This window comes from Phyllostomus hastatus, unplaced genomic scaffold (assembly GCF_019186645.2).
Source record: "Phyllostomus hastatus isolate PE091 unplaced genomic scaffold, TTU_PhHast_1.1 phas_contig_38, whole genome shotgun sequence".
NCBI classification, from domain to species: Eukaryota; Metazoa; Chordata; class Mammalia; order Chiroptera; family Phyllostomidae; genus Phyllostomus; species Phyllostomus hastatus.
Genome location: NW_025333869.1, coordinates 27,685,059 through 27,699,624, shown reverse-complemented (window position 1 = coordinate 27,699,624; position 14,566 = coordinate 27,685,059). Strand labels below are relative to the sequence as shown.

Genomic DNA, 14,566 nt, shown 5'->3' with positions numbered 1-14,566 from the left:
CTATCACCTTGTTTTTCACTTTTTAAGTTATGTGCTTTTCATTTCTTGTTTCTTAATGTCTTTTAGCACACTTTAACATAATAAGTTAATGCTTTTATCTGTCTTGTGACCATGTCTTGCTAGCTGACTTTCACTGCCTGTAGGGATGTAATTGTTCTCCTTTTTCTCTTTTTTAAAAATAGGGACTTTGTATGGAATCTGACCTCAGTACTTTCCTATTGCTCATATCTATGTGAATTAAGTGCTTAAAATTTTATCAGAAGGGTGTTGCTTCAGATAGCTTGTATAACTTCACAGAGCTCTATGTTCTGTTGTTTTCTTGTTCTGTCAAAAAATAATGAAATGTGCGCCCTGGCTGGCATTAGCTCAGTGGATTGAGCGTGGGCTGGGAACCAAAGTGTCCCAGGTTTGATTCCCAGCCAGGGTACATTCCTGGGTTGCAGGCCATAACCCCCAGCAACCGCACATTGATGTTTTTCTCCCTCCCTCCCTCCCTCTCTCTCTCTCTCTCTCTCTCTCTCTCTCTCTCCCCCTCTCCCTCCCTCCCTTCCCTCTCTAAAAAATAAATAAATAAAATATTTAGAAAAATAATAATGAAATGTCAAAAAAAATATGGTGGCTTTCTGAGATTTCTGTTACCCTCCATCACTTTTATCTGGACCTCCTTTTTCCATGTCTCTGTGTCCCTGTTCTGCTCGTTATTGTTCTAATCCCAGAAGTTTCTCCTCATTGTGGGACCCTCTGCTGGAAGGATGCCCTGGTAAATCAGCTTTGCAAATTCATAGGGCTAGAATGTTCTAGACCACCTCAGGTTTTAAGATGGACTCCCTGTTATCACTGTTGTTGGAAGTAGAATCATGCCTAGTTTCAGCTGCTGTCCTTAATTGACCTGCTGCACTTGACAGTGAATGGCCACTGACTGTTTCTTTCCTATTGACAGTTTTGTGGTTTTCCTGTTTTTAGACCCATGGGACAACTCCATTACTTCCTTCTGCTTTCCCACACACAGACACCAGTACCACATAGATCTTTCAGTTCTTACGGCTTTTTCCCACCCACTTGTACATTGTGGTGTATGGAGATACCTTTTTACCTTGGTTTCCCGTCAGTGTGCATGGATTTTGGTTTGGGTATCTAGATTATTCTCTCTCTTTTTAATGTGGAGATTCAGGAAGATCCAGAAACTCTACTAACACCAGTATTTTTCCCAATTCCCCTGATTTATATAACGTTGATACAGGTATTCTCCCTAACCTCCCTTTAAAAGCAGCTTCTTATTCTAGGAAATCCAAAGAGAATTAGAATAAACCTATCCTCTTTAATAAATTTGAACTTTTCTTCCCTTTTCAGCCCTTATTCTTGGTAAAGGAATCAGGAAATTTTTTCTTTACATGGTATACATTCGATTACAGTTGATTGTTAAACAACAGTGGGGCTAGGGGCGCCAGCACCTGCTCAGTCAAAAATCTGCATGCAGCCCTAGCTGGTGTGGCTCAGTGGATTGAGTGCCAGCCTGTGAACCAAAGGGTCATGGGGTCATTTCCCAGTCAGGGCACATGCCTGGGTTACAGACTAGGCCCCCAGTGGGGGGCACACAAGAGGCAACCACTTTGTGATGTTTCTCTTCCTCTGTCCCTTCATTCTTCTCTGTCTAAAAATAATAAATAAAACCTTTAAAAAAAATCTGTGTGCAACTTTTTTATTAAGCACCTTCTACTAAATGAAAACATTTAACAGGGTTGTTTGTGTTTTTTTAAAGATTTTATTCATTTATTTTTAGACAGAGGGGAAGGGAGGGAGAGAGGGAGAGCAGTATCAATGCATGGTTGCCCCTTGCGCACCCTCTACTGGGGACCTAGTCTGTAACCCAGGCATGTGCCCTGATTGGGAATTGAACTGATGACCCTTTGGTTCCCAATCTGGTGCTCAGTGGACTGAGCCAAACCAGCCAGGGCGTGAACAACTTTTTTGACTCTCCAAAAATTTATTACCCTCGCTATCGGTGGGGGATTGCTTAGTTCCAGGAACCACTTGGGACATGAAAATCCATGAGTACTCAAGTCTCCTACCAAATAAAATGGCTTCAATCAGTGCATACAGTTGACCCCCCACATCTGCAGACTCCTAGCCCCACAGATCAAAAACATTACAGGTATTTATTGAAAAAATTCACATATGGGTGGAGCTGCATATTTCAAAACATGTTGTTCAAAGGTCAACTGTATGTACATATTGTGCATGGAAGTTTAACTTTCACGTAAAATTTCAAATATGTAGGAAGAAGAAAGAAAACGTCAAGAGGAAATGGAACGTCAGCGTCGCGAAAGAAGATATATTTTGCCTGATGAACCAGCCATTATTGTACATCCAAATTGGGCTGCAAAAAGTGGCAAGTTTGATTGTAGCATTATGTCTTTGAGTGTACTTTTGGACTACAGATTAGAAGATAATAAAGAACATTCATTTGAGGTACTGCTTAAATTTAAGTTGCGATCCAAATAAGGGCCATGTAATTTGGGTAATTCGAGGGCCTTTTTTACTGCTTTTGTTTTTTGTTTATTTTTTCCGTGCAGTTTATTATTTGGTGGGGGGGGAACATGATTTTTCTACAGACTCACTTTTGCTGATTGCATTCCTATAGTATGGTTTAAATGCTCCTCTGGACTCTATATTTCCTAGTAATTGATAGCTGGATCATAGTCTTAGGTTCAGGTTTAGTTTTTATTTCCTAAGACTGCATCAGGATATCGGGAGATATGTGGTACATAAGTCTAATTGCCTGTCTTGGAAATTAGGTAATGCTTTATTATCTACTCTAGAATTAAAATACCAGTTAATGGGATTGAAAATTTAATTTGTGTTAAGATAAAATAATTGATGTTGATCTTTCAACATGAATCTGTTTCTTTTTACCATTAGTTTAGAGTTGCTTTACAACATACAGCTTAAAGTAATCTTTAAAAACAATTGAAGATGTTTATCCCTAAATAAATGATTGCTTGATTTTTTAATAAAACAATGTATAAAGTATCCCAAAATATTAATTTTATAATAGCTGGTATAAAATTATAATCGTGTTCAATTATAGTATCTTACCAGCATCTCACATTGTTTTAGTTTATAAGTTATATTGGAAAATCAGTCATACTTATTTGACTCAAGGTCATTTTTCATCAAATAGTAAGTTAAAAATAAAGTGCTTAGACTAGAGATATTTATATACATATATGGGCGGGGGCAAAAAAAAGGAATTTGTTTATAAAACATTATGTATTCTTACATGTTTAAACTTCATTCACTATCAAAGTACTCTGTTTGATGCAATACATGTATCAGGACGTTTTCTCCACTGCTCAAAACAATTTTTAAACTCATCGATTTTGATGAGTTTACCTCTTTTGCCATTTTTGTTTTTTCTGCCATTTTTTGTTTTACCTCTTCCGCACTGGCAAAATGTTTCCCTTTGAGGACTTTTTTTCATCCAAGGCAACAAAAAAAGTTGTTTGGAGTTAGATACAGTGAATAGAGGGGGGCACTGGGATCATAGTGTTTCTGGTTAAAAACTGCTGAACACTCAGCATGGTTTGAGCAGATGCACTTGTAAATCACCCATCATGAAATGGGCAAATATGTGGAAAGAATCTTCAAAAACAATTCACTGAAGCTAAATGCAGCCTCTCCTAACACCACCAACTGGAACACTGATCCTGATGTGTTCTGATAATTCTGATTTTTTTTTTTTTTTTTGGTCCCCCCTTGTAGAGGTTTATGGATGCAGTTAAAAAACACAAAATGCATGCACATTGGTCTTGATATAAAATGTGACAGATTTTTAAATGTTTATTATTTTGATACATTAATGATTCCAATAAGCCAGTATCCTTAAACATTACCTACTACATGCTTTTATTTTTATCACTGGTTGCCATAAATTTAACTCACAGTAGTGCCTTACCATGTTGTAGTCACTCAAGAAATAAGAAAAAAAGTCTTTGGTATTACCTACTGCTTTTAAATTATATACTATATATCTAACCAGTTCTGTAAGAGGATCTCAAATTAATGCTACTCTGATGGAAACAAAGCAATTTGTGAAACAGCTTTGTGTTAACAAAATGATCCTTTTATTTTTTTTCTCCCCATCTAACAGATCCCCCTGGTTAGTTTCCTATTAACCAATCATTAGAATGCAGAAGTCAATTTGTTACATAAATTTTGAAGAATATATCATTAAAACTAAAAATCTTAGGCTGGCTTAATATTAATGCTAGATGTATGGATTCCTTTGAATGCATGTAGGTGAAAAGCTATGAAAAATTAATTCTGTCTTTTAGTTACTATTCTAGGTTTCTGTTCTAATCTAACACATTTTAATGTTTTTAAATTGTAGGTAATAGAAAACTCTAAGGAACATATATGCTTCTTGCTATTTATTTACTTATCTATTAATATTTATTTATCTATTTATCTGTTTATCTATTTATTTATTTATTGAGAGGGGGGAGGAGGAAGAGAGGGAAAGAAACATCAATGCATAAGCGATACATTGATTGGTTGCCTCTCACACGCCCCCAGCTGGGGGACCTGTCCTGCAACCCAGGCATGTGCCCTAACGGGGAATTGAACCAATAACCTTCTACTGAGCCACATCAGTGAAGGCACCTCTTGCTATTTACTTACCCAAAAGGGAATTTTGTTTAGTTTATATTAATGGTTAAGAGAAATTGGAATTTTTCAACATCTTTAATAGTCATTTTACTGATAGAGGTCTTTAGTTTAAAATGTGTAACAACAGCATAAATTTAAAGGAAAATAGATTATAACATCAGTTATTTGAATACATTGTATTATCCTTTTATGATCAGGAAAATAGTCTGATTAATGTGTTTTACCAAATATACTGCACAGACTGACAGAGTTTACATATTTAACATTTGAAATGAAATGTGTTGAAAACAGCCTTAGAAATATTTACATAGGAAATTTAGTGTATACTGTTCATGAGTATGTTAAAGGTCATTCATTACCCATAGAAACTCAAATAGTAGTAATACATGGTTCCTACTCAATTTGGGGGGGGGGCAAATCGTCTTGTTTCCTGATTGGGTTTTTTGTTTGTTTTTTTTTTTTAATTATATTTTATTGATTATGCTATTACAGTCATCCTAATTTTTCCCCTTTTGCCATCCAGCATCCCACCATTGTTCATGTCCGTGGGTCATAGTATAAGTTCTTTGACTACTCCACTTCCTATACTGTATTTGACATCCCCATGGCTATTCTATAACTACCTTTTGTACTTCTTACTCCTAATCCCCTGACCTGTTCAGAATTCTGAATTGGTTTCCCCTGCCTGGTATGCTGTTCTAGTACCTATATATGGCATTCCCCCTACCAATTTCAAGTCAGTTTTCAAAATGTTGCCTGATCAGAGATGCCTTCTCTGGTTACAGTCTTCTTAGTCCCTGTTTTCATCCTACTTGTTTTCTTATAATTTGATGTTGATTTGATTATTCCATACTTTTCTTCACTACACTGTTAGTTCATGTAAGTTGGGATTTTTATCTGCTTTCTTCACACTATACCCCCAATACCTAGCACAGTCACTGGTGTGTAGTAGCCATTTCATAAAAACTTGTTGAGCCAATGAATAAAGTGCATTTGTGATGAAGATTAATTGTATAAGGTAGTAAGAATTCTTGTATTGAAAGTTATTTGATAAGTTACTTCTGGGTCTTTTTCAGTATTTCTATTAAAGTCATATGTCTTTTTATAGGTTTCATTGTTTGCAGAACTTTTCAATGAAATGCTTCAAAGAGATTTTGGTGTCAGAATATACAAATCATTATTATCTCTTCCTGAGAAAGAGGATAAAAAAGAAAAGGAAAAGAAAAGCAAAAAAGATGAGAGAAAAGATAAAAAAGAAGAAAGAGATGATGAAGTTGATGAGCCAAAGCCCAAACTGAGAAAATCAGGCGATGACAAAGATAAAAAAGAAGATAGAGATGAAAGGAAGGTCTGTAATCAGAAGTCTTCAATTAGTCTAAATTTTAGAATGTAGCAAATGATGATGAATTCCATCAGAAGAGTGAAATGTAAGGTCAAATAAAAGGTCATGTATTAGAAATTTAAGTCTTTGAATTAAGCCTATTTAAACATCTGTATCTAGTTTTATAGTACCTTATTCTTTTTGTTTAGTTTAAGCCTCAGCCTGATGGTTTGATTTACATATATTACGAATGGCACTTTATCCTTAAAACGTGTATTGTTACAAGAAAGTTATAATGCAATTCTATTTCAAGGTAATTTAGTGGCTTAAAAATTTGGGGGGAGGGGCTAATTCAATATTTGGTGAGAGGTCTTACTGATTTTAAGGTATTTTAAATTACAGAAAGAAGATAAAAGAAAAGATGATTCTAAAGATGATGATGAAACTGAAGAAGATAATAATCAAGATGAATATGATCCAATGGAAGCAGAAGAAGCTGAGGATGAAGATGATGGTATGACTCAAGTTTTATTTACTTTACATTTTTTTTATTTGGTGACTTTATCATTGAACTCTAATTTTAATCCTTTTTATTTTTTTACAATAGAAACACTATTTTTTATTAAAAAATCAATTTATATTAAGTAGTTTTATTTTTAGATGAGAAAATCAAGACTTTTTTTAAGATTTTGTTTATTTATTTTTAGACAGAGGGGAAGGGAGGGAGAAAGAGAGGGAGAGAAACATCAGTGTGTGGTTGCCTCTCATGTGCCTCCTACTGGGGACCTGGCCTGCAGCCCAGGCCTGTGCCCTGATGAAAATCAAACCGGTGACCCTTTGGTTCACAGGCACAAGCTCAATCCACTAAGCTACAGCATCCAGGGCAAGATGTGTATTTTTTATTATCATATGTTCCAGATATAATTAATGCTTCAACTTGAGGAAACAAATTTCACTGAACATGGTGCTTAAACTGTGTCATAAACAAGGTCTCTTGTTTCATAGAATATATTAGTTTTTTATATTCACTTAAGGACATACATGCTTATTGATTTGGGGAGGGAAGGAGTCGGGGAGACATATACATTGTTATGAGAAACACTGATGGGTTGCCTCTTGACTGCAGCTGGACTGAGGACTGAACCCACAACCCAGGCATATGCCCTGACCGAGAATTGAACCTGGCACTTCTGGGTTTACATGATAGTGCTCCGACCAACTACCTGGCCAGGACACTTTTCAATTTTTGGCGAGGAGGGGAACAGTTGGTTAATAACAGTTTGACATTGCCAATACATACCACAAAACTCACCCATCTTAACTATACAACTTAATGAGTTTTAATAACTACAGAATTGTGAAACCATCACCATATCCAGCTTTATATTTGCCTATCTCCTTTTATAAATAAAAACTTTATTGAGATAAAATTTATATACCATACAATACACCCACCTAAAAATTTACAACTTAGTGGTTTTTAATATTCACATAATTATACAACCATCACCATTATCAATTTTACAACTTTCATTATACCTCAGAAAGAAACCCCATATTCATTAATAGTCACTCCCATTTCTCCACAATCTCTTTAGCCCTAGGTTTTCAATGCCTTTAAATCTAGAAGTTAAATAAAATCATAGAATATGTGATTTTATTATTATTTTTTAAATAACTGGCTTCTTTTCTCTTAACAATGTTATCAAGGTTCATGCATGTTTTAACATGTATGTTCTCTTTAATATAAAGTTTTCTCTGTATTGTTACTGTTCGAATACAACATCTTACCTAAAGCAGTCTTTCTCATAGTGTCCCATGATATTAACAGGCATTAAGCTTAATAAAGCATGTTGGAGCCAAATAAATTTGGGACTTGGGTTAAAAAAAATTATGCATGTTTCACCACATATTTTCTTAGCTGTTGCTGTACTTCATGCATGTTCAGAAAGGGAATATAGTGTGAAATATTTATGAATATCTTTCCCTCTTTAATATTTTATTCATTTTTAGACAGAGGGGAGAGGAGGGAAAGAAACATCAGTACATGGTTGCCCCTCATGTGCCCCCACCAGGGACCTGGCCCACAACCCAGGCATGTGCCCTGACTGGGAATTGAACCTGCGACCCTTTGGTTCACAGGCTGATGCTCAATCCACTGAGCCACACCAGCCAGGGCTATTTATGAATATCTTTGTAGCACCTTAAGGACTATTTAACCTCTAGTGTTTACTGTATCTCCTAATGTATTTTATCAACAAACTTGTTCTCTGCTCTTTTTGGTGCAAACCTTCTCTTGAAAATTTTTCAACAGATCATTAAATAACTGCTAAAGGCTACTTAGTTTTTAAATACGGTTCATGAAAGAATGATGTATTAGTTTACTAGGTCTGCTGTATAAAGTACCTCATACTAGGTGGCTTAAACAAGAGAAATTTATTGTCTCAGCTCTGTTGGCCGAAAAAGTCTGAGATCAAGGAATCACTGAGGTTGGTTCCTTCTGAGGACTATGAAGAAAGAATCTGTTCCAGGAAGCTCTCCTTGGCTTGTAGGGGCCATCTTCTGGGTCCAGAGTTCTCCTTTCTATAAAGATACTGGTCAGCCCTTGCTGGTGTAGCTCAGTGGATTGAGCACGGGCTGCGAACCAAAGCATCGCAGGTTCGATTCCCAGTCAGGGCACATGCCTGGGTTGCAGGCCATGGCCCCCAGCAACCGCACATTGATGTCCCTCTCCCTCCCTCTCCTTCTCCCTCTCCCTCTCTCTCCCTCCCTCTCTCTCCCTCCCTCCCTTCCCTCTCTAAAAATAAATAAATAAAGTCTTTAAAGAAAAAAGATACTGGTCATATGTCCTCAGATGAGGACAAAAAAAAAAAACACCAGTCATTGGATTAGAGTTCATCCTAATGACCTTTTATTACCTTGATTGCCTCTGTATAGACCCCTTCTTATGAGGTAATATTCAGAGGTATTGGGGGTTAGGACTTCAACATAGGAACTTTAGGGGCTACATTTCAACCCTTAGCAAATTATTTCTTTAATATTAGTTCTCTAACAAGCTGGAAAGGTGCTTGACATGAGGGTGATGGCTGAAGTCTTCGAGAACTGCACAATCTAGAGATAGGGAGAGAAAGTTTACTTTTTCCCAGTAGCTTCTTGTATATTTTGAATTTTGCACAAGTTGCATTATAATTTTTTAATTTAATACCAAAAGATAGTATTCTCATCCAGAAAATAAAATTAGTGTCATAACTTGACTGGTGTGGCTCAGTTGGTTGAGTGCTATCCCTCAAAGCAGGGGGTTGCCAGTTGGATCCCAGTTTGGGGCACATGTGGAGGTAGCCAGTAGATATTTCTCATGTCAGTGTTTTCCTCTCTCCTTTCCTTCCCCCTCTCTAAAAATAAATAAATAAAATCTTTAGTAAAACAAAAGTTATGATCATGACTTGAACTGTTCAAGTATAGTTTTTGGTATTTGAATTTCATCAAGACTATTTACTAGAGTACAGATTTCAAATCATATTTCCACAGTTATAAATTCACTTTTTTTTTTTTTTAAGAAAAATTTATGCAAGTTTTCACCTTTTATCATGGGGATCATATTTTAGTATTAGTACATCTGGAATATCTGGATGTTAACACTGTTAGGCCTTCATTTTCTTAAGAACATCTCAATGTCTTGTATGTAATGTTATTTTGCAATAATTTATCTGTAGTCAGTTTTACTGTGTTGACTGTTTAGCTTTTAGAAAATATACTTTGTCATGTTTAAATTTGTGTAATAGTTTTCAATTTTATGTATTAAATTCACGTTTTGAACTGTGTCATCCAAATATTTATAGAACTAAGTTCTATTTAGTTCAATAAAATCAGGTTTTTTTATTCCCATTAGTCTCTTTATAAAATTATTCTTTTTATTCTTTATAATTGTTTCTTACAAAAGCCAAATTATTTTTATCATGTATTCATTGCTAATGTATTTTTTAAATTGAATTTCATGGGGTGGCATTGGTTAATAAAATTATAGGCTTCAGGGGTACAGTTCTATAATACATCATCTATATATTATACTGTGTGTTCACTACCCCTTTTGCTAATGTGTTTTGAAACTGATCAGTAATAGAAAAGTACTTTTTGGTTTCTGTTGTAGTTGAAAATCAGTATTAATGAGTTGTTTTGCTGCTGCTATTATTTCTTTTATAGATCGGGATGAAGAAGAAATAAACAAACGAGATGACAAAAGAGATATCAGCAGGTACTGCAAGGAGAGGCCCTCTAAAGATAAGGTATTTATTGTTCACTGTATTCTTTATAATGTGATCATTCCATTTCTTACATAATCCAGACTTCTTATTAAGCATAACACAGTCATCAAGTTTATTGGTCCTTGTGTACCCGTATATTACCACTCAGAGCAAAATTCTGATATTTTAATATTTGTGGTTATGTCAGATAATCAGTGTGTCTCATTCCTTTCTCCCACACACATAAACCAGATCAACTTATTTGAACTAAGGTGAGGTAAAGGTCTTTTCCAGTTTTTGCTATTATATGGACACAGTCTCAATTTCTCACTTTTCGGGGTAAAATACATACTATATCTTTTACATTTTGTTTAGGAAAAAGAAAAGACTCAGATGATCACGATTAACAGGGATCTGTTAATGGCATTCGTTTATTTTGATCAAAGCCATTGTGGTTACCTTCTTGAAAAGGATTTGGAAGAAATACTTTATACTCTTGGACTACATCTTTCTCGGGCTCAGGTAATCTTGTGCATATTTAAAATGAAAAGCATTTTTAAGTACTTTCTTAATCTCTTGACTTTTTGAAATATGAAAGCAATATAGTATATATGTACTAAATGTAATAGGAATATAGTCAAACACTTCCGAAATGTGTAAAGTAAAAAAGTTGAATGTCCCCTCTCTTTCTCTAGTTCCCATTCAGTATGAATGAAATCATTTGGTACATACTGATAAACAACTTTTTCATTTAATAGTCTTTCATGGGTATTCTACCCTGAAAACAGACACCCACTTCATTATTTTTCTGACTACTTAGTATTACATGGTATATATGTGTCATAATTGCCTTAACTAGTCCCAGTTGCTGGCTGGTTTTCCATTTTTTAGAATTGTGAACCTTGCTGTAATAAACATCTTTGTACATCTACTTTGTGTTAGTGTTTATATCAGTGTTAGATTTTTTTACGCAAGACACTTCAAAGGTTAAGTGCTCTCTAGTTGAGTGGGAGTGCATACCTGTGAATACAGATGCCATTGATGTTTATTACATGTGAAAATTAGAATATAGTTTTTGTTCTAATGGAGTCAAAAACTTATTTTCATTTTTAAAATTTGTTTAACTTGCTTATATAACAGGTAAAGAAGCTTCTTAATAAAGTAGTACTCCGTGAATCTTGCTTTTACCGGAAATTAACAGATACCTCAAAAGATGAAGAAAACCATGAGGAGTCTGAAGCACTACAAGAAGATATGCTAGGTTTGAGTATATTATTTTTAAGAAGGTGCCATTATATAATTGTTATCAATGAAAGAAAAATAAAACATGGTGTGTTTTATATTATATCATAGGAAACAGGTTGTTACTTCCAACACCAACAGTAAAACAGGAATCCAAGGATGTGGAAGAAAACGTTGGCCTTATTGTGTACAATGGTGCGATGGTAGATGTAGGAAGCCTGTTGCAAAAATTGGAAAAGAGTGAAAAAGTAAGAGCTGAAGTAGAGCAGAAGCTACAGTTATTAGAAGAAAAAACTGGTAAGGAAGAGAATTGGATGATATGTCAGTACTTCTAACACCCTTTTGGAATACATACCTGTTTATATTTACACATACCTGTACCTATGTGCATAGTCATACCATGTGTTTTAGTCTAGAGCACATAACATAATGTAACTTCACTTTTGACCATTTCTGTTAAAGATTAGAAACCGCTTAGCTTTGTAAGAGTTAATCTTAGATCTTCACGTGTATTCTCAGGTTTGTTTTTTTCTATTGTATCCTCTTAATCCTCTTAGTTTTGACCAGTTTCTGCTACTCTGTCTAATCTGTACAATCATCTAAAAATGGAACGTGGATTTAGAAGTAATATGTAGATAAAACTTAATTGAGTATGGCAGTGTGCTTTGTAACTGTTGAAATTGACGTTTATGGCCATTTTAAGGAATTATATATGCTTTTTTTTTTTAACAGATGAAGATGAAAAAACCATATTAAATTTGGAGAATTCCAACAAAAGTCTCTCTGGTGAACTCAGAGAAGTTAAAAAGGACCTTAGTCAGTTACAAGAAAACTTAAAGATTTCAGAAAACATGAATTTGCAATTTGAAAACCAACTGAATAAGACAATCAGAAACTTATCCACAGTAATGGATGAAATCCACACTGTTCTCAAAAAGGTCAGCAGTTTTGTAAATTTCATAATTTCTTTAAACATTTTCATAATTTATTTTAGTTTTTAAATCCATTTCTGGCCATTTAATGTGTTTAAGCTCTTAGTGGTTTTTTAGGAGGAAACAATTATAATATTCTCCTCTTCATCAGACTGTTCCAAAGCAATTCCAAAAATATTATATTTTTATAGAACTTAATTGGGCCCTGGCTAGTGTAGCTCAGCGGATTGAGCACGGGCTGTGAACCAAAGGGTCACCAGTTCGATTCCCAGGCAGGGCACATGCTTGGGTTGCAGGTCAGGTCCCCAGTGGGGGCCACCTTAGAGGCAACCACACATTGATGTTTCTGTCCCTCTCTTTCTCCCTCCTTCTTTTCTCCCTCCTTTCCCCTCTCTCTGAAAATAAATAAAACCTTTAAAAAAAAAAAAAGAACTTAATTAGGATATCAGCATAGTTTATGTATACAGACTCTTTTTTCTTTTTAAAGAACAGTTTTGTTTTGTTTTTTAATCCTTACCCAAGGATATTTTATATATTGATTTTAGAGAGAGCATAAGGGAGAGAGTAAGAGAGAAACATCAGTGTGAAAGGTAAACCCTCAATTGGTTGCCTCCTGTCCCACACACAGTCCCATATGCACTGTGACAGGATCAAACCTGTAGCCTTTTGATGATGGAACGACCCTCCAACTGACTGAGCCCACCTAGCCTGGGCACCATTCACTCCTTTTTGAAACCCATTTACTGTTGCACAGGGTTAAGAAACTCTTTGGCACTCTCAAAATCAATTTATTAGTATTGTTATTACTAAAAGAGTATCTAGTAACTCAGTGCCATTGTAAAATAATCTCCATAATTGAGAGATCTTCCACAGACTTAGCTTTCAGAACAAGAAGAAAAATATACAGTACAAGGATTTCGCTAGTCTTATTCCTAAGGACCTCTAATTTCTCAGGGTTCAGATGGCTTTCTCAGATATTAGAAACCATTCTGCTTAGAATTCAAAGATGTCTTTCATAGTTGCCCTCAGGGTCGATTTTCCATGGATAGGAAAATAGAGTATCTTTGTTTACTAATGTTCATTTTTTTATAGTTACATTTAAGAGCACTTACTAAAATATACTTTCCCTTGTCTGTATTTTATAGGATAATGTGAAGAGTGATGATAAAGATCAGAAATCCAAGGAGAATGGTGCAAGTGTATGATGATACATGTAGTGATGAGGAATGCTGTTAAATAATGTAATATAAAAAATCATGATACAAGATGTTTGAAAGTGATGCATGTTTGATTTTAGTAGTATAAATGTCTGTTAGTTCAAATGATGTATAAAGTTTTATGAATGTGAGAGTCTCTGCTTTTGAAAATTGCTTGTAATTCCTGGCATTCAAATTATTAAACACTCCTTGAGTGAAATAATTTTGCATTGCAAAATGTTTTAGGATGAACTTTGTTATAGTTTTAACCCCAATAAAGTTCATCTATTTAATTCACAGTAGTATTTAATTACAAAATGTCTTTTATTAAAACACCTAGAAAGTTGTAGTAATTTTATTTATTATTAGGGATTAAACATTTTTTTTAGTATTTTAAGATTTCAGTGTAAATCATAAAATAGCATGCTGCATAAGTTTTGCAAGTGTTATGAATGTCATAAAAATACTCATTTAAAATTCAATTCATCCAAAGGACAGTCATCAAAAACTAAGAAGGCACTGACAGTTTCCATTGATATTATATATATGAGGCTTTCAATAGAACTAATAGTTCTGATGTTAATGTTATTGCTTTCAATGAATTGTTCTATTTTCTAAGAATAACATCTATATTACTTACAATTTTGAGGGGATTTTTGCAGTATATATCAAGTGTACAGCTTAGTACCAAGCCAGTAGATGTCAGTGTGATGCCTTAAGTTAAGCCTTGTTCAATTAAAAATAATATTTTTATTAGTCTGTGTACTTCCTTCAGAATTCTATTGGGCACATAAGAGTTGATTAGCTGCTGAGTGCCAGGGGCAGGAAATGCTATATACTGTTAAATAGTGGTTCCCAACAGGTGGTGAATTTATCCCCAGAGGACACTTAATAGTGTCTTAAGACATTCCTATTTGTCACAACTGAGTGAGTGCTATTGGCATGTTGTTGGTTGAGGTCAAGGAT

The 14,566-nt window shown here is 34.8% G+C and overlaps 1 protein-coding gene across 3 annotated transcripts in view; it reads left to right on the top strand.

The window, feature by feature from the left end:
• CCAR1 (cell division cycle and apoptosis regulator 1) overlaps positions 1–13,902 on the top strand; it is a 49,431-nt gene extending 35,529 nt beyond the window's left edge. For all 3 annotated transcript variants that reach the window (XM_045842141.1, XM_045842142.1, XM_045842144.1), the window contains 9 exons: positions 2,278–2,469; positions 5,777–6,016; positions 6,392–6,503; positions 10,190–10,272; positions 10,606–10,752; positions 11,371–11,491; positions 11,584–11,769; positions 12,205–12,410; positions 13,550–13,902. In XM_045842141.1, coding sequence (XP_045698097.1) covers positions 2,278–2,469; positions 5,777–6,016; positions 6,392–6,503; positions 10,190–10,272; positions 10,606–10,752; positions 11,371–11,491; positions 11,584–11,769; positions 12,205–12,410; positions 13,550–13,609 — 1,347 coding nt within the window. In that variant the 3' untranslated portion in view covers positions 13,610–13,902. The remainder of the gene's footprint in view (positions 1–2,277; positions 2,470–5,776; positions 6,017–6,391; positions 6,504–10,189; positions 10,273–10,605; positions 10,753–11,370; positions 11,492–11,583; positions 11,770–12,204; positions 12,411–13,549) is intronic.
• Positions 13,903–14,566: the final 664 nt, after the last annotated feature.